The following is a 24,719-nucleotide window of genomic DNA, read 5'->3' on the forward strand; positions in this document are numbered from 1 at the left end:
TTTTCCTGCGTGGTCCTTGCTCATTGACTATAAGCTTTTCATTAGCATCAGGCTCATTACTGCAAATGTACTTCAATTGGAAGGCCTTCAGTACAAGATAACCAGCCAGAGAGAGAAGTGTTTACTCCCTTCTACCTGAATAGATCCTGTTTATCTACTCTGATAAGGTATACAAGTTAACACAGATTAAGAACATAGTTTTCAGTAAAGACACGTAACTCCTTAACTATCCTTGTACATTTTGCAATTATTATGATGACCAGTAAGCTATGAGCTCTTGGTAGAGACCTCACATGCCCCTACTCTTTGATGAATGATCTCATCGGGGATCTCTGTAAACCACTGTATATGTCCTCTGTCAGTTGGCCCCAGTGGTCTGTGGGTCACATCCTGTGACATAGGCTACAGAACAGCCATGGAATAATGACTGGTAGTGGGAAAACAACAGTTAAGTTAAGATTCTCACATGTTATCTGGCAGGGATAGTCTCTGTGTCCAGTTTAGTAGTTCCTTGTGCCTTCTAATTATTCCAAAGATGTTTTCTTTCATGATGATCATGTCAACAGGAATTCATAATAAACAAAAATAAGCCTTAGGAAAGATCCCATTTGAACGCTTTGCTTAAATGTTAATTTTAAAACACAGCAGGAGAGATTGCTAGTGGCTGAATCGTGCTTCAGCAGTTCTGGCTTTCAAGTGTTGACAATGAAACCATCATTTTTCTTTCAGGGTATTGTTGGTGGTGTGACTGGAATAATCACTAAACCTGTAGAAGGTAGGCAAAAATTATTAGTAAACCTAAAGCCCATTTTTCAGAAGGCTAACACACTGTACTATTTATAACTTACTTTCTATTGAGAAATATTGACTTAAACATGATAGTACTTATTTAGGTCTAAGCTCATTATTTCTGTGTTTCTGAAGAAAAGTAACATTTTTAAAATCATGTCATTTGTAAAAATTAAAGTTATGATTTCAGATATTTTTACAGTTGTTACTAATGGTTCTTGTGCAAATTCACATGCAGATTTGACAGACCAGTTCACATAATATCATGTGCAGCTGCGTATGAATAAGTTTAAAATGAAAACTTTCTCTGTCATATTTACAGCAGGCATGTACGCTTTTGCTATTGGACAATTTCAGCAGAGTTTCCTATGTATCAGCAAATTAACTGTATAAAGCTGGGCTTGAGTAACAATCTCTACCAGCAAAGAAGTAGAGAAATAGACCTTTATGCATTAACGTATTTCACCCCATAGGTGGCACATGCGTGTGTGTGTGTGTGTGTGTGTGTATACAATTAGATGTTGAATAATAGAACGGGTAATATTTTTGTTGTTCTTTAAGTGACAGGGTAAAGAATAATTAGAGTGGGAGCCACACTAGACATAACATCTGTTTTTTAACCACTTGTTCTGTTTCTGCTGTTTTTTTTAATTGGGAAGCTTAACTGGCTTGTGCTTAAACCTGTCAGGTAGTTTTTTTGTTTTAAGCCTGCTTCATTCTATCAATATGAGGCATAGTAAAAAAGAATAAAGGAGATAAAAAAAATAGGTGTAATTGCTTCTTTTAAAACCTGGCATTTAGATAAGGAATCAGGACACTCTCACAAATACACAATCCCAATTCCTTAAATGTTGACAGAAGAACCGTCTAAATATTAGTCAGTTAATAGCACTAAATTTCACCTGATTTTTTTTTGCTGGTTGCTAATAAATTAAGTGAATTGTTCTTCTCTTCTGAGCAGTGATTCTGTAAAAATGGTATAAAAACACGGTCATTTGGTTCTTTTTACTCGTGCATCATTACCAGTGTGAATGGTTTTGGAAGCTAAATTCTTACCTTAGTTGCATCTGTGTAAATCCACAGTCTTCACATTTTGCTCTTAATCAGACCTGTGGAGGAACCTCATTGTCTTCAGTGGAAGTGCACTAGTGTAACTGGCTCTGATAATTGTAACTTTTTTTTTAGTAAACAATTCTGATGATGTAGAAGAAAGAAGAATCCCATTCACCCTCTCTTAGCTATGTTGGTTCTGAAGGGCTAATGAGATTTAAGGTGAACAACTATTTCACCAAATAAAGACTGGGAGGGTACCATAAAGCAAAAGGTGTCATTAATGCATAGTATTTTTTCTAAGCTGAACTGCATGTAACCAGCTATTTTGTAATGTTTCAGGTATAGAATTGTTCTAATTAAAATTAAGTCTTCATAAAGCAGGAGGTGGATTAACTTTAGAATTTGGATCTTCTGCAAGGGTATGTAACTAATACTGTATTTTCTTTTCTGAAGGGGCTAAAAAGGAAGGTGCAGCTGGATTCTTCAAAGGAGTTGGAAAAGGGCTTGTAGGTGTTGTGGCCCGCCCGACAGGTGGCATCATAGATATGGCAAGCAGTACCTTCCAGGGAATTCAGAGGTAAAATGATGGGGTGGGAGTTAGTGATTGTCTGTTTACCACATGTTCTCGGGTATGTGGAGTGTGTGATTAGAGATACAGTGGTAACATATAAAGAAAAGGAGTACTTGTGGCACCTTAGAGACTAATGTTAGTCTCTAAGGTGCCACAAGTACTCCTTTTCTTTTTGCAAATACAGACTAACACGGCTACTACTCTGAAACCAGTGGTAACATATGTTTGCTTGCCATTTGATGTGATTAAAGTACAAGCTGCATCAAGAGGACTGAGAGTGCGCCATGGTGATGCTTTGTTAGGTGCCAGGTGAAGGAAGTGTGCTACAACCACCTGAGACTGACGCTATTACAGTATAACTTAATATACTGCAGTGTCATATGGAGGTTATATCAGTTCCATGCAAACATGAAAAATAAAATGAAAGTCCAATATTATGGTGTACCAACTAAAATTCCATACAAGAGTGTAAAAACTAAATAAAAACATAGAACACTCAGTAATTAAAAATGTTGTTTTTCAACTCCTGAATGCTCACAGCCATCGCTCACTTTACCCTGCTGTAATTCCTAGACCATTGCAATGACTGTCAGTGGGACTTGTAATCCTAAATCATTTATGCGCTTTTGAAAGTGCAACTGAAAAACTTTCTGCAAACTATAGAAGAGTCAATAATTATTTAGAGTTTGGAAGAAACTTCTCCCATAGGCATGTAGTTTCATAATTGTCTGGCTGATGCAATATGGCAATGATATAGAGTGCCATGAGACACAAATCATTTGGATAATTCATGGCTAGCTAGCAAGTATGAGCAGGATCTTTCAAGGTTTGAGGAGATGAATTCTAAATAATTTATTTTAAAAACCTGTGCTGACTAAACTAGTAAAAGAAATAAAAGAAGTGCAAGTAACAAAAACAATTTTGGTGCAAACTGAAGTCTGTACCAGCTCTGAACGCATTGAAATTGTTGGTCTTTGACAGGGTGGCAGAATCAACTGAAGAGGTATCTAGTCTCCGTCCTCCACGTCTCATTCATGAAGATGGCATTATCCGGCCATATGACAGGGGTGAAGCTGAGGGTTATGATTTATTTCAGGTAGGAGTTGCATTGTTAACTTAAGTACAGCCTAAATTTTCTAACCATTGAGGAGCTTAATGCAGTATATTATTAAAATGCTACTTTGGGGAAGGGTCCTGGATATTTATTTTAGTTTATAAGATATGCCTATCTATTACCATCCAATGCAAGCTTTAGTCACAATAAAGAGCTAACATATGTGCTATGCAGAGTAAATCAGATTACTGCACAGCCTTTCAATATTCTGTTTTACTAGTTGCTCATCTTGTCATTTTGTGTTAAATATATCACTATGACCCTCGCTTAAAAAGGGGTGGGGTGAAGATACGTTAGCATTTGTGGGACAGTCTATTGTGGGACAATATTTAGGAGATTAATCCTGTTCCTTACGTTTCCCATGTTTTCAATCTGTGGTTTTTAATGGTAGTGTGCTAAAAGCTACGCAACACATTCGGTCTAGTCTGGTTGACCACCTGCATGGTGTTAGACATGGGTGCCATATTGACAATGAATGCTATTTCTCATATACTGGGGAATTTTAATCCAGTTAATTTTGAGTAAAGGCAACAAGACAGGAAACAGGAAGAGCACTTTAAGAACATGCTGGCTGAGATTTCAAATATAATTTAGCTGAAGTATTGGTTATGATAAAAAAAAATACTGGAACAAAAGAAGTGATTTAAAATGTTTACTTCTAAGTTAAGACTGAAACTTGCATCTTAATTATTGATGATTGCATTTCTTTCCTGTAGATATCGTTTATGATCCCTCGGCATGGGTTTCTAATGTTGTCCCCTCTCTCTCTCTCTCTCTCTCCCCTTGCATACGCAGCAAGAACTGGAATAATGGAGTAAACATTTTCCATACTTTTTCATGATTTCCTTCATGGGCCTTAAAGAATTTAGATTAAGGGCATGATTCCATAAAAAAAACTCAAATTAGTCATTGACTTCTATTAGAACCTCTGTGTAGCAGTTGAATGGCACTTTAAACTACCCAATTCATAGTAAGAACAAAGTAATTTACCTGTTACAGTCTAAAGGGTAAGACTGGATGGTACATGTTAGTGCACACTAACATGAAATCATTTCCTCTTGCCTGTTTTTAAACTGATGTTGGGCCTTACTTCTGAGCTCTGAATGGCAAGTGTTTAATAAAGTGGTCACTAAAGAAATATTCAAGGTAGTGTAGATGATGATGATAAAATGCTTATTGACTAGTCTGCATTCTCTAGGGTATTTATATAGTGATCTTGCTTAAAAATGCCAAGAAAAGAAAGTAAGCATGGCTACTAAAAATGAATAAAAAATTTGCTCCTGTCTATGAAAATGCTTTTGCAATTTTGTAAGTCAGTGATATAAAATTTGAAAATGTATCAGATAAAATGCTTCTATTCATGGTTTAAATAAGCTGCTATAGGTCTGCCCTTGACACTACTGACTAGCCACATGACTCCATGTTTATATTGAAAAATGAATAATCTTCTATATAATATGTTCTTCCAATCAAGGAACAGAAGGCTTGGTTGACTCTGCGCTTTGCCCCAAATAAACCTTTTGTATTCCATTTTATGCGATGCATATACATACTATTACACATCATTTAAAACTGTAATCCCTAGTATGTAAATGCCAACTTTTTTAACGTGAGTGAAGCCACGAGCCTCTCCTTGATTTGTGAAATTTCATATTAGGGAAACCAATAATTAATCTTACTAGCAACAAAATGTCTGTTCTGTGTTTTATGCATAAACACTGTTGACAAAAAATTTTACTGGCTTCGGATATTTGTCTTAAACATTATTTATAAGATTGTAATCAATACTCAATATTTCTTTTCTGAGGTTGTTATGGTGCTTGAGTGCATCTCTGCAATAGCATGAATTTTTTTCAGTTCCCCTCTCAAAAATTCTCAATATTAAATAGTTGCAATTTTTTGTAAAACAACACTATCTTAAACTTAGTGCAAAAGCAAATTTTTTTAAAATTCATCTGTTTGTCATACCATATTAAATACAAATATAAATATGTTAGTTCTAGGTGTGTGCTTTTCACTCTGTTGCTTAAAAACACTTTTCAATGCAGTGTTAGACTTCCTGGTCTGTTATGTGGGGAAAATGCTTTTGGTACATGAAAAGGAAAGATGTAACACAATTAATGTTGGAAATTGGCTGCTATAAATATATGGAGCCTCTAAGATTTGTATGTTTAACCTATTTTTTGTGGCTTAAAGTTTTGGTAATATTATTCAAAATAAATGTTCCTGTACATAGTTTTCCATATTGAATTTTCTTTCTGTTGAAAGCTAGGAAATACTAAGGTCGCTGTGAAACAGCTCTCTTCACCCCCCAACGCAGTTGCTGTTCCTGCACATTTTGAGATTATAGAAATTAGGGTGGTAGTGTAGCATAGCACACATGATCTGTTTTAATGATCAAACAAATAAAGAGTTGAGCCTTCGAGGGAAAATAGGACATTTAGTAAAGGAGTCTTAGCCTTTTAAACTAAATCACCCTTTCTCATAAAAAGCTTGCACTTGTCAAAACACTGCATAATAACTCAGTCTGAGTCCTAATTTTGAAATTTCTTGAACTAAATTTGTCAGAACCTTACAGTTAGTGAAACATAGATGTTTTATTTCATACTCCTGAGGGGATTCTGCACTACTGCACATGTGCAGAATTCATGTCCCCCTGCAGAAAACAGATTATGTTGGGGAGGCGCTGCAATTACACCTTTTGCATACCAGGGGCTGCTGTGGTGTCAGAGTGGGCAGCCAGCTCAGGGCCTGAGCAGCAAGCTGCAGAGAGGGAGCGGGGCAGCCACTGCTCCATCATAGTATCCTTCCACGGGGACAGGTGGGAAGACAAGGGATATAGGAGGGATGGACAACATGGGGCGGATGGGGGTGGGGTTTATATAGACAGGCATTCAGAAGAGCTAGTGGAGGGAACAGATGGGGTGGGGTCTGGGGGCTAGTGTGGTGACAATATTGCGTTGGGCTGAATGGGAGTGGAGGTGCAGAAACGCATGGGGATGGCATTGGGGGATGCAAGGACATATGAGGATGGGGGAGGGGAGTGGCTGAGTGCGGGTGCAGGGACACATGGAGATGGGCGGGAAGAGGAGTGCAGGGATACATGGGGACTGGAGCAGATGTGCCTGAGTCAATGGGAGAGGCTAGGGGTCAGCTAGGCTCTGCATGGGGGAGGTTCCCCAACTCCCTAACAGTCCGTCCTCCCCTCTTCCCCCCCCCCCCCCAAAAGCCACCTGTTCCATACTTCTCCCATCCATACCCAACAAACCTCCATGTTCACTCCCAGGCTCCTGCCCAGGAATTACTTGCCTCTCACTCAGCTCCTCTGTTACCCTGACTCCCCCGAGCCTTTGCACTACTTCTGAGGGATACAGGAAATAGGTTTCTGTCTTGTAGTTTAAATGAATTATTACTCAAAGTTCTGTATTAATATGCCTAATAAGGAATCTGTTTGCCAAAAACACTTCTTGAATCTTTTTTGTTTTCTGTATTGTTATCGACATACTTGCTGACAGGTATTTTGAAATAAATTACCAAAATATTTGAAACTGGTGTGATTATATTGTGGTATTTTAACAAATAAGATGTGCAGAATTTTCAAAATTTTACAATACTGTGTACAACACTTTTTTGGTGCAGAATTCCCCCAGGAGTAATTTCAATGTAATCCTCATGTTTTTTTCCTAGTCAATTGGCCAGAGTGTAAACCTAAGAAAATGACTCTCTTTAGTTGTAAATGAGTTACTGTAGTGTAAACTTGTCTCAGACTTGATTCCTTTCATTCTGTTGCATTTTGGTAGCTTCACAGTACTCACTGTCTCTCAGCCTTGCACCATTGACACATTCAACTTTCCTCCTCTCTGCCACTGTCCTGCTGCCACTTTACCACAACAAGAAAAGCAGTACTTGTGGCACCTTAGAGACTAACAAATTTATTAGAGCATAAGCTTTCGTGAGCTACAGAGTGAGCTGTAGCTCTCGAAAGCTTATGCTCTAATAAATTTGTTAGTCTCTAAGGTGCCACAAGTACTGCTTTTCTTTTTGCGAATACAGACTAACACGGCTGCTACTCTGAAACCTGTCAATTTACCACAACAGCATTTCCAGGCTATTGTTTTCCTGCTTCCGAAATCCTTGTTCTGGTCTTGAAGATACCATGTCTGAAACACTGACTCACTTTGTCTTGTTGAGTAATTCAACTAAAGTTCTCCAGTGAAACCCTAGACTTCTCTCTGGACCATACCTAGGATTCATTTGCCTTCTGCAACAAATTTAACCTTCTCATTGTCACTTGATTGGACCTTCTCAAATTTTATCTCCCTTTCACCACCTCTCACCACCCCACTCCTGTGTATCTGCTGCCTTTCTCACCCCCTTCCCTCTTCCGAATGTGAATGCCTAGCTACTAATTCTTTTTCCCCACTTATTTCCATTTCTTTTCCCCTGTGTCTGGAACTCACTTCCTTACTAAGTCCACCATGCTTCCACCATCTCCTGCTTAAAGTCCCTGCTTAAAATGCAGTCTTCAGCAAGGCATATAAAATTTAGGATGCCCCTTTAAATTAAATATAAGTTTCTAAAATAATTAATACAAAGCTTGGAATCTTGAGGAAGAATGTCTTACTCTCCAGACTACCAGTGGTGGTGTTTTGTTCTGTCTTAAAGCTGGATTATGCATGGAAGGCACTTGATTGAATTGGGTGCTGCAGACTGGCATCCCAGAAGAACTTTGGCTGTGAGGCAGGAACAATGCCTCTTGGATTGTAACCTCTGGAATGCCCTACAGTAGAGGTCATTGTCAGCGCAGAAGATTGGAATAGACTCAATTACTCACCAACAAGTCTTGGGATAGCTTGTGCCATTAGTTGTCTTGGCCTTCTACAGCCCAGAATGTAAAAACTGCAGTTGTGACTGACTGCTACATCATGACACTAATGGGGAGTTCTTTTGCCTGTTCCCCACAACGTCCGCAACTCCACACACAAGTCAATTTCAGTCTAATCCATATGTAGAGAAGGCATTGGTTTGTCTGTTTTATTTGCCTAAGGGCTTATAATGCTGCTTTACAAAGAAGGTAGAAAACCTCTTGATAAAGTGAGCTAACTTTTCATACTTAATAAATAGTTAACAATTTATCCATCTATAGGAACATGAAATAATTTGCATGGGATGGTGACCTCTACTGGATCGTGAACATGTACAAAATATTCTGGACCAACTGGAGAAATGGTCTAAAGTAAATAGGATGAAATTCAATAAGGACAAATGCAAAGTATTCCACTTAGGAAGGAACAATCAGTTGCACACATACAAAATGGGAAATGACTGCCTAGGAAGGAGTACTGCGGAAAGGGATTTGGGGGTCATAGTGGATCACAAGCTAAATATGAGTCAACAGTGTAATGCTATTGCAAAAAAAGCAAACGTCATTCTAGGATGTATTAGCAGGAGTATTGTAAGCAAGACATGAGAAGTAATTCTTCTGCTCTACTCCACGCTGTTTAGGCCTCAGCTGGAGTATCATGTCCAGTTTTGGGCGCCACGTTTCAGAAAAGATGTGGACAAATTGGAGAAAGTCCAGAAAAGAGCAACAAAAATGATTAAAAGTCTAGAAAATATGACCTCTGAGGGAAGATGGGGAAAAATTGGGTTTGTTTAGTCTGAAAAAGAGAAGACTGAGAGGGGACATAAGTTTTCAAGTACATAAAAGGTTGTTGCAAGGAGGAGGGAGAAAACTTGTTGTTCTTAACCTCTGAAGATAGGACAAGAAGCAATGAGCTTCAATTGCAGCAAGGACAGTTTAGGTTGGACACTAGAAAAAACTTCCTAACTGTCAGAGTGGTTAAGCACTGGAATAAATTGCCCAGGGAGGTTGTGGAATCTCCATCATTGGGGATTTTTAAGAGCAGGTAGGACAAATACCTGTCAGGGATAGTCTAGATAATACTTAGTCCTGCCTTGAGTGCAGGGGACTGGACTAGATGACCTCTCAAGGCCCCTTTCAATTCTATGATTGTTCTTCTGTATTAGCTGGAGTAATTTTAGTGAATGTCCAGTCAGCCCTAAATGCAACTACTGATAGTTCTACTACCAAAAGGGATTGGGGTATATGTGGTTAACTTTTTTATTTTTTGCAAAAAAAAATTTTTATCTTTTAATTTATTTTATCAAAAAACATTATCAGAGGTTCTAGAAACTTCTTGCTTATCAAAACCCTCTTTAAATACAAATCTGTCTTGTAATTGTTCTATCAAAAAACATGAGTGAAAAATGTTGACAAACTGAAAAATGGTTGCATTTTAAAATGACAGTAAATATAAAATTTCCTTGAAAATAAATTTTCACCTTTAGAACTAAATGCCAAGTAGAGCTAGTCAATTGTTTATTACTGCAATTGTCCTAACAATTAACTGGGTATTTCAGTATGGCAGGCTGAAGTCAATGATTATGCGATTATCACTGGGGACAAAAGTTCCTTGTCGATACAGTTAACCTACTTTCTAATCTAAAAGCTAAACTTGGAGCTCTTCAGTCTTTATGTTGTAGGAGAGTTGAAAATGACTGTCCATAAATGGTTATAGGAAGAGCAGTAAATTGGACATACAGGTTAAGCTATCTAAGACCTCTCCTCTGTCCCTCTTCCCCAAAATAGATGTCCCCCTAGAAAAGTGTAGGAGCTCTCGAGAATGAAATGCCACATTCTCAAACTTTCCAGCTACATTTGTTGGTTGGTTTGTTGATTTATTAATAGCAATGTAACCAAAATTGTTAAAAGAAACAGGAAATGGCATTGACTTGATTTTATAGATGGTGGTTTTATTTTGAAATATACTTGTCATCTCTGTATCTTTAACTGGCTTTAATTTTTCTAAAGACAGCTAAGCTAGTAAAATAGCAGCAAGATAACCAGCTAGCCTACTGCACATAAAAGTTTAAGTTGATGTTTTTATTTAAGACTGAGCCCTTTTCACTATTTTAAGCTTGTTTTAAGAAGGAAATTGAAGAGGATTCTCATGTCTCACACTGGAATTCCCAAAGATGTTTGAATTTCTTCAAAAAGGATTGTAATTGTTCAGCCAAAGAAGAAAAATAGAAGATCAGTTTAATTTATGGCCAAATGTAGGAGCAGATTTCCATTTCCAGTTTGAGATATGGTATCTTTCACAATCAGCCATTGAATATGCACACTTAACTTTAGGATTTGGCCCATAGATTACAACATACAGTTATCTTTGGAATGAAGCTGGCAAAATGTTTTTTGCTCCATTTATTTGAAGTAGTACAATAATGATGCTTCAGATGTATAGGAAGTCCATTAGATAGGTTGAGGTTATGTATTTCAGAATTCATACATTGCCTTCGTTCTCCAACTTGGAGGGATGTGAAGAATTTTCTTGGATCTATATTTGAAAGTGAAGCTCCTGCTTTCTCATTTCTTTGATTTGGCATTGCATATTTTAGAATATCAGAAGAAGTCTAGTTTGAAAGAGAAGTCCAGTTTGAAAGAGTGTTATAACATGAACCTACATTAGATTAGAAACTTGTTTGTAATGATTTGTGGTGACTGAAAGAAATGGATATTGGATTTAAAAAGATTTATTGGAGTGTCTTGTGGTTGAAACCCTCTCCAAAGGCGCCCATAGTCCGAATAACTTTAAATGCTGGAATTTTAATCCATTTTAACTGAGTTGAAAGATAATATATATTGCAATGTGTAATATGTTTTAAGTATTTGGAAAGAGTTTTTAAATATGGGAAAATGAAGTGCAAACCTAAATAAGTGTTGAAACTTGTTTTAATGGACTTGGTATTGATGTGAACCATGATCACTTTGAGACCTTTCCATGTATTTTACTTGCACTAAACAGCAATTGTAGCCTACACAGTAGAATATAGAAAGAAAGAAGCAAAGTTAATCTTAATTTTTATTGTTTTTGATAGATATACATTAATACAGTGAATATTTGTTTAAGAAGTATATTGAATTGAAAATTTAGCTTTAACAGGGGGATAACTAAAGAAAAACGGACCCAATTCTTTCACCCTTTCTTCCATTGAATGTCATTCAATGTCATTCAGGTTCATGAGTAGCCCACTGACTTAAGTGGGACAACTCACAAAATATGCAACTACTCACATGAGTAAGGGTATTGGAACTTGACCCAAAGAAAATTAAGTAACATTAGTAGCAATGAGGAGCTAAAAGTATTCATGTACTCAGTTATATAATTTAAGTAAGATTTGGATTATCTTGATCACAGAAGGATTTCTGGGCATCCAGTTATAGGCATTAGCTGAATTCTTATCCAAGGCAAATCCATTTTGCATCCCTCTAAGCAGAGGATGTATGGTTTTCTTTACTCCTTTCATTCCCCCACATAGTTGCATCAGTTTCACACATGATGACAGTGCATGCTGCATTCTAACAGGCAGTGTAGGGAGTTGGGTTAATTTAGAAAAAACTGACATGCACTGATTTGCTTTATCTTGCTCATTTTATTAATTAAAATATTATTTCTTAGAAGTCTGTGTATTCTACACAGACTTCAGACACTATTTATAATAATGTTTATCAGTGCCTTGACAGTATTGTGCTGAAATCTTATTAAACGCTTATTCAAAAATATATTGCAAATATTCTTGTGTATTGAAATCTCTTGTGCTTAGCAATAAAGTGTGAAGTTGATTTTGTGAACTTGGAAAGTAGGGATGTTGTTTTTGTTACAGTTGCTATTGCCGAAACTTGATCCAAACCCATCTAAGTATGATAAATCATATAAATCATAAAATAAATTATGCAGGATTCATGCCTCATGATGTACTACATTTGTGACAGACATGGTCTAAATTTGAATACAGTGACAAAATCTCCCAAACGCTATATATTTTAAGTGTACATGAGCATAAAGCAGTCTACAGCCGCATCTTAGGCTGCCATATTAACATTCCCTTTTAACCCTAGCAAATCACCTCCCCTGCCCTTAATAAGCTGCCTTACAGTTGAGCAACTTTATGTGCATTTCCCCACAACATACAGACTGTAAACAAGAAACAAGTTAATCCAAGGGACTTGGATTTTAAATCACTGTTTACCACTAAGGCGAGAAGGAAGTTTTCTAATGTGTGAAAGTTTGTCTGCATATGATTATGGAGTTAAAATTGTGTGTTCAGTATGATTTCATTTCTTGAAATACATTATTTGTTTCACAGTTTTACCTTCATAACTTACTGTCATTTGATCTGTGTGCTTTCTCCAGAGCCCACAGATGTGCTGTTATATCCCCATCAGTCTCATAGCCTCAGCATTATCATTATCATAGGTTCTATGTGTGTAAATGCATGGAGGGGACGGCTTGTCTTTTTGGTATTATGAAATGTCAGTACCTGGCATTTTTCGGTGATGTATCACAAAGATAAAGGTTGGATATTAGTGACTGAATCTCTCAAATGCTACATATTTGAAGTGTACATTAGTATAAACGAGTCTACAGACAGCCCCCAGACAGTATTTACATTGTTGAATTGTCATTTTTCAGTTAAACAGCAGATAAAAACGTTGCTAATTCTAAGAACTTGGTTTAACAGAATAAAGTCCATAAAAACTCGCTGGAAATATAAACAGTTTTTTTTAACTTTACTGTTACTTGAAGACTCGGCTCCCTACTACTTATGTATCAGAAACATACCTGAGATGTTGGATTTAATATGCATGTTCCTTAAGCTTCTTTTTCAACCTATATGTTCCATAAATACTTGTATCTAACATTTCACTTGCTAACATTTTATAATAAAAGGCCTGATCCTGAGAGGTGCTGAGTAGATGCAACCTGATAGTTTCTTGTGCGGGACACCTCTCTCTCTCTCTCTCTCTCTGGATAATGCTCTGAGGTGTGTGTTTAAAACTAGGCATATTCTTTAAACAACATATCACAGGATTCTCACTCTTGTGTTAAAAGATCCAGTTGAGAGGCTTGGCAGAAGGAGAGAGCTCCTAGACTGCCAGTGGCAGAAAAAGAATGACAGTTGAAAAAATTAGTAGTAATCTTCCACCTGTTTGAGTGGTTGAGGACTTGAACAGATCTCCAAAATGACTTAACTTGAGTTTGAGACTTTCATGAGATTACTCATTATAATTCTTTGATGATAAATTTTTGAGCTGGAAATAATAAATCCAATATAAATTGAGAGCTCATTTAAAATATGTTCCTAGAATCATAGAAATATAGGCCTGTAAGGGGCCTCAAGAAGTCAAGTCCAGCCCCCTCTGCTGAAGCAGGACCAAGTAAACATAAACCATCCCTACAGGTGTTTGTCCAACCTGTTCTTAATAAACTCCAAGGAAGTTGATTCTACAACCTACCCTGGAAGCCTATTCTAGTGCTTAACTCCCTTTATAGTGGGAAAGATTTTCCTAATATCTAACCTAAATCTCCCTTGCTATAGATTAAGCTCATTATGTCTCATCCTATCTTAAGTGCACATGGAGAACAATTGATCAAGTCCTCTTTATAACAGAACTTCGCTTATTTGAAGACTGTTAACAGGTTCCCCCCTAAGTCTTCTTTTCTTAAGACTAAACATGACCAGTTTAAATCTTCGTTTTCCTTTTTCAGAACTCTCATATCAGAAAACTGGAAGGAGAAAGTTATCGATACCACTGTGTGCTTCCAGGAGGCAAGAAGACAAACCTTGTTGTTACCAATAGGTATTACTATCAGCATAGCCTAATGTCTGTTCAAAAGCTGCTTTTTAGAAGTGTTCCATATTTTCAGGGCTTTGTCTCTTTCTTAGTGTGATAAATAAAAATCAATTATTCTTTGCCCTATAGAAGATGTATTAAACTTCTGTGAACTTTCCTATCTTCTATTTCCCAATATTTTAAACATCCTTTATTTTATTCCTATAAAAATTTTAAAATGAACCAAATCTCTATTGATATTAACATACCTGCTTGGGAATACATCTTAATCAATGTCATTGTGGTTTGTGGCATTTTTCATGCAACTGTACTTGACTAGGAGGCATACAGTGCATGCAAATGAACATCCACAAAGAGCAGTTAATCACTTTCATGTATTAGATGAATGGACTCCAGCACCGTGGGTTTGGTTTCCCAAATGATTGTTTTGCCCCTTTTACTCAAATAGGTGGATTAGGTTATACTGAAACTAAAATTCCTAAATTGTTGTAAAAATCAAACTCTAATTGTTTGAGAAATGGATTTCAACCTTGTTTCTTCCATTACATTACTCACACACTGTATACATCTACTATATCGCACTTGCTCCAACAATTGTGCCAACATTAATGTGCTGGTTGAGGCACCTGTGCCTTTTTTGTACAAACATGGCAAGAAATATAACAATCGCTACTTAGGAACAATGAGAAAATCACTTATTAGGTCACTGCCTAATGGTCTTAGACCCAAACAGCTGAGCGATTTGATGGTTTTTTTTAGAAGTGCTTAAACAGAAGCCAAGAGCATATGAGAAACAGAATGAGTGGCTGGTTTTTGATTTTACTGATCACATGGGCTAAGTTTGCTGAATATAAGACCCACATGAAAATCCCTCTTAGTTAATTTTGACAACCTATCCACCTTGAAATTCACAATGCAATAGAAAAAGCCTGTTGAAATTACTATTGAAGTCCTGATAGTGGTAACAAGTTAAGGCTTGTCTTCACTGCAGCTGGAGCTTGAGATATAACTGGAATGTAGGTCCTAAGCTGACTCCTGTCCCCACACACACATTTTGTAGCTAGAGTTACATGTTTAAACTCAATTTAACTTAACTTAGAGTTAAGTTTAAACTCAAGCTAGCTGGCCTGTTGGGGATATGGGTTGAAGTTTCAGTGCTGCTGATGCTCCAACTAATAATGCAGCAAGAATGCAGCTACAGCTTGAGTTAGCACAATTCATCAAATAGCTCTGTGTAGCTCAAGTGTGTTTTTTGCTATGGGCTGGCTCTTGAATGGAGCAACTTGAGCTAGCTGTGGCAATGAAGATAAGCCCTGAATTTTCAACCCTGATGAAAAGGTGGTTTTAGTTGCTGTTTGGGTTTTTTTGTTTATGCAGATTGGTCTAAAACATAAGCTATTTTTGAGTACTCCTGATACTCAAATGGTCAAAATAGTCCCAGCATCACACCCACAGCCCTCAAGTAACATAGCTCAAGTAACCAGGGTATCCCTGGTCTGTCATAAATATAACAAGAAGTCAAAATTAACCTTGTTTTCTTCTGATAAAGTCGTGGTCCTAGGAGGAGGTTAAAATATTTCACATTCCTTTTGTCTTTTGGATAGGAGGTTGATGTGTGTAAAAGACGTGGATATCCTAGGCCATGTAACAGACTGGGATTATTTATTTGAAGATTTTACACATCCTCCTTCTGTTGAAACAAATGTACTAAAAATCACTGTGAAGGTAAAAGAAATGTTTATGCCTTTGAATGCAGATCTACTCTGAAGAGTGACTTAGATTTAAAAAGTATCAAAATGGCATTGTGGAGTTCTGTGTGTCAGTGATTACAGTGAGAGTGGTGTTTTCCTGCCACCCTGAAAGTCAATTTGAGTCCTGTTTCCCGTCCCTTCCCCCCCCCCCGCCTTACATCTTGCATTAATAAAGGTTTTGCAGGCAAAATTATGCCCTCGACTAACATTTGTAACCCTATGATGTATACATAGACTCTCTGTGAAACCTCTCCAGCTTTACTGCCTTTAACAGACATGCACAGTTGTAACTGACTGAAACTTTTTAATAAATTTATAATATCAGGTACAGAAAAAAGCATATTTTAATAAGGCTCAAACCTGTATTTTTAGAACATAAGTCCAAAAGCTTAACTTTTTTCTGCAATGGTATACTGAAAATTTTGATTTAAATTTTTTTTACACGTAGCACAGCCTCTGCTGCTTTCAGCATTTGGTCTTAAGACCTATATTGATGTATCAATTTCCAATGAAGAGTATGCATCCAGTTCCTTGCAAAATTCAAGAACTTAATGGAAAGTTAGGAATCCTAGATTTGAAGAAGCAACCTTATCAGGCTGTTTATATTACCAGGTGTTCTTGTATTGTTACTGTATGTCAGCCAATTTCAAAATCTTTGCATTTTCCAGGATTCTAGCTAAATCAAAAACTACTATAATTCAGCCAGTGCATGCTGCATGTGTAATGTTGATGACATTTTTGTGCCTTGTTATACTCTTTAAAATGCCCTAATTACATAAAAAGCATGATTTTCAAGAACTTAGATTGTAACATTCTACTTGAATTGTATCCTTGCATAACTTAGCACTTTGTCATTTCTGAGTGGAGCTAATTTTACTGTCATCCTATATCAAACATTTTGTCTGAAATTTAGGGAAATGGACTAGTATTTTTAATTTTTCACTGGTTATGAGTTTGCTAGTAGTCTTGTTGCATGGTACTTCTCCATAGAAATTCACTTATTAAAATTAATTTTTAAGATATGTAGACATCTGTCTCTAAACATAACTACTTTGATAATAAATTAGGATGATTGTGGGGTGAAATCATTTATTTACAATATGGTCTGGATCTGTATAGAAAGAAAAGCAGATACAACTTAAAAGATGACATTTAAGCACCCAGTATTGGGTTGTGAATTTTTCCCCCAAGGCTTTTAAATTTATTTTTATTCCTCTTTGTAACAGGATCAGGGGCTGTTAATGTTCCAAAAAAAGGCCCATGCAGCTCATGAATGTCTGAAGAAAATTCAATTGAAGGATGAAACTACTGCAAGGGTAACCTTTTAAAAAAAAAAAATCTCATGCCATTTTAGCTAAATCAAAAACTACTGTAATTCAGCCAAAGGGGAGGGCCTGCTTGACAGGATTAAAGCAGGCCTGCCCTGACTACTGGTTATTTGGTACAGTGGTCATTTAACACTGCACTGGACCCAGATACATGTACCTTTTAAAGACGTACACCTTTATGTACAATATCAATCCTAACAAAGACAGATAGTCTTTGTAAACTTCCCCTAAGACGATATGCTTCTGAATGCTGGGAATCTTGTGAAAGGCAAGACAGTGCCTGGGGAGGCCGCAAAAGTGCCTTCTGTAAGTGCTGAAAGGCAGCAGATATGATTCAGAGAAGACTGTAGCCCCCACTATGTCAGTTCCCTCCTTTCTCAAAGAAAGTGTGCATGTAAGGACCTTCTCTCTATGCCCAGATCTACTTCTCAGATTTTTAGCAAAAATTCACGAAATTTCTTATGTTTTGTTGTATTATCACAGCTAGGTAGAAATATTAGGTAACTTACCTTTATTTTTTGTTTTGGATACTTCAGGAACTCGGATAACAATGGCAGATTTAAGCACTCGCTCATTCTCCATATTGCAAGAGGTCAATGCACGTACCTATTGACTCTTCTACCTAGGGTTGTTGCCTCTTCTATTAATTGGCTATATTGATGATTTGAAAATCTCCAATTAATAAACAAAACTTCTGGGGTTTGATAGGTTCTAGTTCCAGAATCAGGTATAGTAGTATTAGAATTACTGTTCGGTTGGGAACCCTGCCATGCACAGCTGCAACACTTGCACTTAGGAAAAGCTTTTGTAATTTTATTAAAAAGAAAAGGAGGACTTGTGGCACCTTAGAGACTAACAAATTTATTTGAGCATAAGCTTTCGTGAGCTACAGCTTACTTCATCGGATGCATTCAGTGGAAAATACAGTGGGGAGATTTATATACACAGAGAACATGAAACAATGGGTATTACCATACACACTGTAACCAGAGTGATCACTTAAGGTGAGCTATTAGCAGATAATCAATGGCCCACCTTGATTATCACTACAAAAGGATTTTTCCCCCTCCGCTCTCCTACTGGTAATAGCTCACCTTAAGTGATCACTCTGGTTACAGTGTGTACGGTAATACCCATTGTTTCATGTTCTCTGTGTATATAAATCTCCCCACTGTATTTTCCACTGAATGCATCGGATGAAGTGAGCTGTAGCTCACGAAAGCTTATGCTCAAATAAATTGTAGTCTCTAAGGTGTCACAAGTCCTCCTATTCTTTTTGTGAATACAGACTAACCCGGCTGCTACTTTGAAACCTCTAATTTTATTAACACTAGTAAAAACACAAATATTCCTATGCAAACGAGAAAGTAACAGTAGTGCAATATTAATTTGACTTCCAGCATCAAATCATATATATGTTTTCAGCATCATAGATATAGTATGCATACTCACACAGTTCTGAAAGTAGGAAGACAGGTGATGATGCACGAGCCAACCTGTCTCTAGCATGCCAAGCAAGTCCAATGGTTGAGATCTCTGGCTTAGATGTTGGTTGGGCCTATTATAAGGTCTGATGACTGCCCTGCATATTCATAAGAGAGCTCTGCCTCCTTTGCTAACTAACTTCCTCACCTTAATAATGTTGTCGGTATCCTTATCCTATAGCTTAGTAATTAATGATGTCAAACTTATTAGCATATACATCAATTGGTTACTATGGCAATCTTGACAGGTTTCAGAGTAGCAGCCGTGTTAGTCTGTATTCGCAAAAAGAAAAGGAGTACTTGTGGCACCTTAGAGACTAACAAATTTATTAGAGCATAAGCTTTCGTGAGCTACAGCTCACTTCATCGCATCCGATGAAGTGAGCTGTAGCTCACGAAAGCTTATGCTCTAATAAATTTGTTAGTCTCTAAGGTGCCACAAGTACTCCTTTTCTTTATGGCAATCTTGTGGTTATACATCTGCTGGTATGAACAGATTTGTTGTGGTTACATATTAGCATTTTATGCAAGATCTCAGCAGAACTATATACTGAAAACAAGCAAAATAATATATCTTATGACTAAGCGTAACTGCTGGTCAACTTAATTACACTAAGGCTTATAGGCCTGACTTCCTTATGTTAACTCGGTAAGCTAGTACCTTACAGGTTTGGGCCTGCAGGTTCCTTGCATTACTGCTGGATACTATACCTTATTTCTGTATTCAAGCTGACTTAAAATCTATAGTGTATTTACCTAGACTAGTTCATAGGGCCTTCACCTCCATCCCACACTGATAAACAATGAGGGATTTTTGCTATCCTCTCCAACCCATTTTACAGGGTGGAAAAAAAATCTCTTGCCTAATTACAAGTTTTAGGTTGTCTTCAAATTTTGGGGAACCTAAATCTTTGCGGTTGGTCTTAGTTCACATTCAGAGTTTGCATTGAGATATAGAGAGGGAGATAACATACAAACAAGCCAGTTTCACTCTATCATATTACATATACTAAATGAGTACACTGTTTCTAAAAAGAAAGGCATATCAGTTTGAATCCAGGATAATGGAATTTAATGCATTCTCTTAGCTTAAAAGCTCCTTGTTCTATATTTTTCATTAAATATGATACTCTCCTTTGGTATCCTTATTTTGTTACATTGTTTTGAGAAAATCATCTATTACTATTTTTGGGAATACCATATGATACTTAGAGCAGTCATTAAAATGTTAACCTTACTGAGTTGTTGGCTGTACATCCAATTTACAGGTAGCCAGAGCTTTCCAACTTGGGTGAATATATTTAGTTAGACGTCTAAGTGGTCTGACTTTCAAAGCTACAGAGCACTGACTTAAATGGAAATTTTACATGCTCAGCACATGTGAAAATGAAGTTACTTAAGGAACCTTGTTGTATCAGTGCCCTAATTGTGTGGCTAACTATTTAAGCATGTGAGAAGTCTTATTGAGGGCTCATGTATGTATTTTAAGAATGTGAATATGCCCAGTGACCTCAGTTGGGACTATTCGCTTGCTGAAGATTAGGCATATGCTTAAGCATCTTGCTGAATGGGGTCTAGGTGCCTAATTTTAGGAGCACAAGTTGAATGTTTTGGCCAGTGTTCACACCTTTACACTAGTGCTGATTGCTTTCAGACAGTGAGTGCCAGCATTTTAATCAGTCACCGTGTTTTGTTGTTTCCAGAACTAAAATACATTTTAGAAAACACACCTGTTTCAAAAATTGCCATAATTCAGTAAGTTGCAACTGTTTTTTGATGGGGATAGCTAGATAAACATGGCCTTATTAATTTTACTATTGCTTTACAGAGAATTTGTCGTGCTGTTGATGAAGCCCAAGCAGCAAGACAGCAGCAAAAATTGGTGAAGAAAGCTTCACTGAAATTAATCAAACCACAACCACCACCTCAGTGATAACAGGGCTTGCCTTTGGCTTAACCAGTGGTATGTGATCTTGTTCCTGAAGATTTACCAGAAGCAATTTGTATACAATGTACAGAAAAAAATGAAATACACTGATGGTCTTCCTGCAGGGTGCAGCTCCTATATTATCTAGACCACCTTTCATTTTTAAAAGTGAAGTTTCTTGGCAATTGTTGCATAACGTCATCTGATGGACTCTAACATTCCCCTTCAGCGTATATATGTATTTTGACTATTTTGCAGGAAACAAATTCAACACGTTGAAAATTTCCTTTAGAAAAGAGAGACCTCTACTGATTTTCCTCTTACCTGTTTTCCGATATTAAGAAAAATATCCAACAATTCTTTTTCACAGACTTGGATTGCTACTTGCATGAAATTATACCTAAATTGCACTATAACATAATGGTTTACAAATGAATTAGCAATAAATAATAATTCTAACTTTTGAAAGCTAAAATCCATATATATCTAATTGAAGCTTATTAGCAATATGTCTTGTATATTAGGAAACATTTCTAATGATTAAAAATCTTCTTGTGGTATTGGTCTTTCTATACTTGAAAGAAATACAGGGCTGTTTTTACTCTGTGATACAAGAAAATATTACACTTTAGAATAATGTAAAAAAGAACGTGGGTATATATAAAACTCATCATTACTTCTCAGTAGAGTCGTTCACTTTAGAAATAATAGCCAATTTGTGTATTAGAAATAAAGTGGCTCTATCTCCCTTTAAAAATTGACAGCTTAGGTTCTCCTAACTGAGAAGCCATTTAATATCTTAATAACTATTAATAATAGAATGGATTTACTAGTAGACTGTACATGAATACTGGCTGTAGTTGAAAACTTAAATAGTTAGTGGGAAGATTTCCCTGTGAAGAAAATACAACTCTTTTTATACAACAAATTATATACAGTTGGTCAAAAACTTGAACATTGATTTGTTGTCCATATTTCAGAATATAATTGATATTTGCCATTTATTTAAGTTATATAATCAACAGCTGATAATAGTATTCTTATTGAGTGTACTATTGCTTGTCGAGAATTCTACTTCTAGGCCCCAGTTCAACGAGATACATAAGCGCATAACTAATTTTTAAGTGTGTAAATTGTCTCATTGACTTCATTGAGATAACTCACTGCTTAAAGTTGGGCACATGCTTAAGTACCTTTCTGAATCAGGCCTATATGAGCAAACTGTTCAGTTGAGTCATCAGTTAGCTGAGACCTACCACTGTCAAATGTTTGGCTTTCAAATGAGAAAATATGTGCCCTAAAACACCACTTGTAAATTTTTGCATTTTTTACTTCATACCTCAACTAGAGAAAAAGACCAGTTATTGACTTACCTTATTTTTTTATATATGCAAGCTTAAAAACTGCCCGTATGAACTCAGTGTTGAATAGATTCTTGCTCTGTTAATATTTGAACTTTATTTCCAGTGAAGCAATCATCAAAGATAGAGGAGGACCCAAATTTCAGATCTGTACCAGAATCTAAACTTTCCCAGATTTCAGGGGTATCGAATTCTAGTGTTCTGACCTGGGTCCATATCTAATTAAGTGGGATACTTTGCCTCTCTTACCAAAGGAGAGAAATTAAAGATAATGAAAGTGTGTTGCTACTATGTACATTTGTAGTTTTGAACATCATAGTACAGTAGGAAGAAAAAACCTTAAATCCTTAACTGTGAGGCCTTAGACACAGCTGTTGGCTAGAGAAGACCTGAATGTGTAGTTTAATTCTAATGTTAAAACAGTACAGTGAATTGATAGAATGAGTTGTCTGGTATATTTTGTACATTTCAACTACTGTTTAAAATACAGACAAAATAAAATCGTTATATGCAGTTATTTATGGTTTGAGTCTCAAAAATCATGGTATGAATCTCAAATGATGAATGAGGTTGATTTTCCAAGTGAAATTTATAAACAGTTTTAAAATACTTATGGTGGTGGCTACAGGTGGAAAAAGAGTACTCACATGCACTTAAATTGTAAACGTACATACTGCCCAAGAGTTCTCACTGTTTCATTGTTTTCTGCATTGCCTTTCCTGAGCTCAATTTTTGGCCTCTGAGGAGCAAACTGGCAAATCCTGATAGAAATCAGAAATTTCACTACTCTGTCCAAAATTGGTCTTGGATTTTTAGAGGCTGCCATGTTGATTGAGGGGAGTAATGGAGATTAAAACTGACCCCAAATTTCTCCTCACAGTTTTCTGCTATCTTGACTCATGTGGCTCTCTTCACAATTGCTATTATATTTGTAATAGTAGTTTAGTTTTGTCTGCAAATGTTGTAGATAATAGTTAATAATTTAAATAAACATGAAGAAATAGTTTTATATATGGATGGAAAAATGGGGGGAAAATGATTTTTTTTTAATAACACTTTTACAACTTGGGTCATTTAGCAGGGGGTTTGGACCTTTAGATTCACATCGCAGATCTCCACTACTTGAGCCAACATGAAGTGAGCTGTAGCTCACGAAAGCTTATGCTCTAATAAATTTGTTAGTCTCTAAGGTGCCACAAGTACTCCTTTTCTTTTTGCGAATACAGACTAACACGGCTGCTACTCTGAAACCTGAGCCAACACAGTAACTGGTGGTACTGTCAGGCTGTTACCAACTACGTGAGCCAGCCACCAGAGGGGATCCTAGATGTACACTTTCCCAGTAGGTATCACAGCTGTTTGCTTACAGAAGAGGGACGTAAAGACTCCATGCTCTTGGTTCAATTCCAGATTATGTATGGAAATGTGGTCCACTAATTAAATCCTGCCTGCTTTGCATCTGTCTTCCCGACCCTATCTCCTGCCTCCTATTCTAAACTCCTTTTATCTAATCCCTGCACCCTGGCTCCTGTCCCTCTCTTTCACCTGTATATGCCCCAACTTCCTCTGCTGCTGCCAACCCTCACTCTCTTCTACATTCTACTCCCTCTGACTCCTGCAAATCCCATCTGTTTCCCTCCCTTTCTTACTCCTCTCCAAACACTATTCTGTTGTCTTCCGCAGTGCTTTTCAAACTGAAGCTATCATACCAGGAATATGAATGTTGTTTTCAATGGATTCTTCAGCTAATGGCTTGTAGTATTCAAAAAAAATCTGAGAAAATATAATTATTGAATAAATATAACACGATATATATCTTCAATTGGCTGCCAAGAACTTCTTCCCCTGGACATCTCAAGTCCGTGAAAAAATATAAAATATGAAAAAGTACAAAAAAGTTTAATTTAAAATGTGAAAAATTAACTTGTAAACCTTTTGGTAATAGCTGGTAATACAGTCTGAATCAGTTATGTCAACATTTTACAAATATGTATTGTCATTTATCAAAGCGTGAATATGAACAATGGCTAACTCTCAAAATGGATACCAGTGGACTACCAACTTCAAGGGGAGTAACATTAAGACTGTAAGAAGAAAGCACCTGATGCCATTTGGCTGATGTGCAAGTTACCTTAAACAGATTAGGGCTCTGTTTTTATTATACCTTCAACTGATGACAACAGGACACTATTATATATATCACCATGTGAAGGACAAAATCAAAGTTAAAACGTTTTTGTGATGCATCTAGATGTAATATAAAATTTATATTCTTAGTCAAAGTGCAGGAATTGTGTTCAGTTATGAATGCTTATGTCCTTCCAGTTGTGCAGTTCCTTAAACTATGGATATTTTATTTGCATAATCACTGTATTGTTATGTCTCAGTAACAATGCTACGAATATGCAAATCTCCCAACTCTGGCTACTATAATCTCTTTGCTCTGATTTGCTCCTGTGGAGTTTTGTCAGCAACTAAGATGGTAGTTCTGTCTATTCACTTGATCTAGCTGAAGCAGAAAAGCTGCAAAATGTATGTGAAAGGGGAAAAATATACTGAAAATAAATTGACCTGTCAAACGAACTTCTGAAATTAAAACTTGGGATTCATTTCCTTCCATTCTCTCCTTTCATTCTTTCTGC

General features: G+C 36.7%; 1 protein-coding gene across 1 annotated transcript in view; it reads left to right on the top strand.

The window, feature by feature from the left end:
• VPS13C (vacuolar protein sorting 13 homolog C) overlaps positions 1 to 22,594 on the top strand; it is a 194,547-nt gene extending 171,953 nt beyond the window's left edge. Inside the window, 7 exon segments of the mRNA XM_038418760.2 lie at positions 730 to 775; positions 2,296 to 2,419; positions 3,395 to 3,509; positions 14,141 to 14,232; positions 15,831 to 15,951; positions 17,204 to 17,293; positions 20,618 to 22,594. Of these exon segments, the coding sequence (XP_038274688.1) occupies positions 730 to 775; positions 2,296 to 2,419; positions 3,395 to 3,509; positions 14,141 to 14,232; positions 15,831 to 15,951; positions 17,204 to 17,293; positions 20,618 to 20,722 (693 nt within the window). The 3' untranslated portion in view covers positions 20,723 to 22,594.
• Positions 22,595 to 24,719: the final 2,125 nt, after the last annotated feature.

The sequence above is a fragment of the Dermochelys coriacea genome, chromosome 10, assembly GCF_009764565.3.
Source record: "Dermochelys coriacea isolate rDerCor1 chromosome 10, rDerCor1.pri.v4, whole genome shotgun sequence".
NCBI classification, from domain to species: domain Eukaryota; kingdom Metazoa; phylum Chordata; order Testudines; family Dermochelyidae; genus Dermochelys; species Dermochelys coriacea.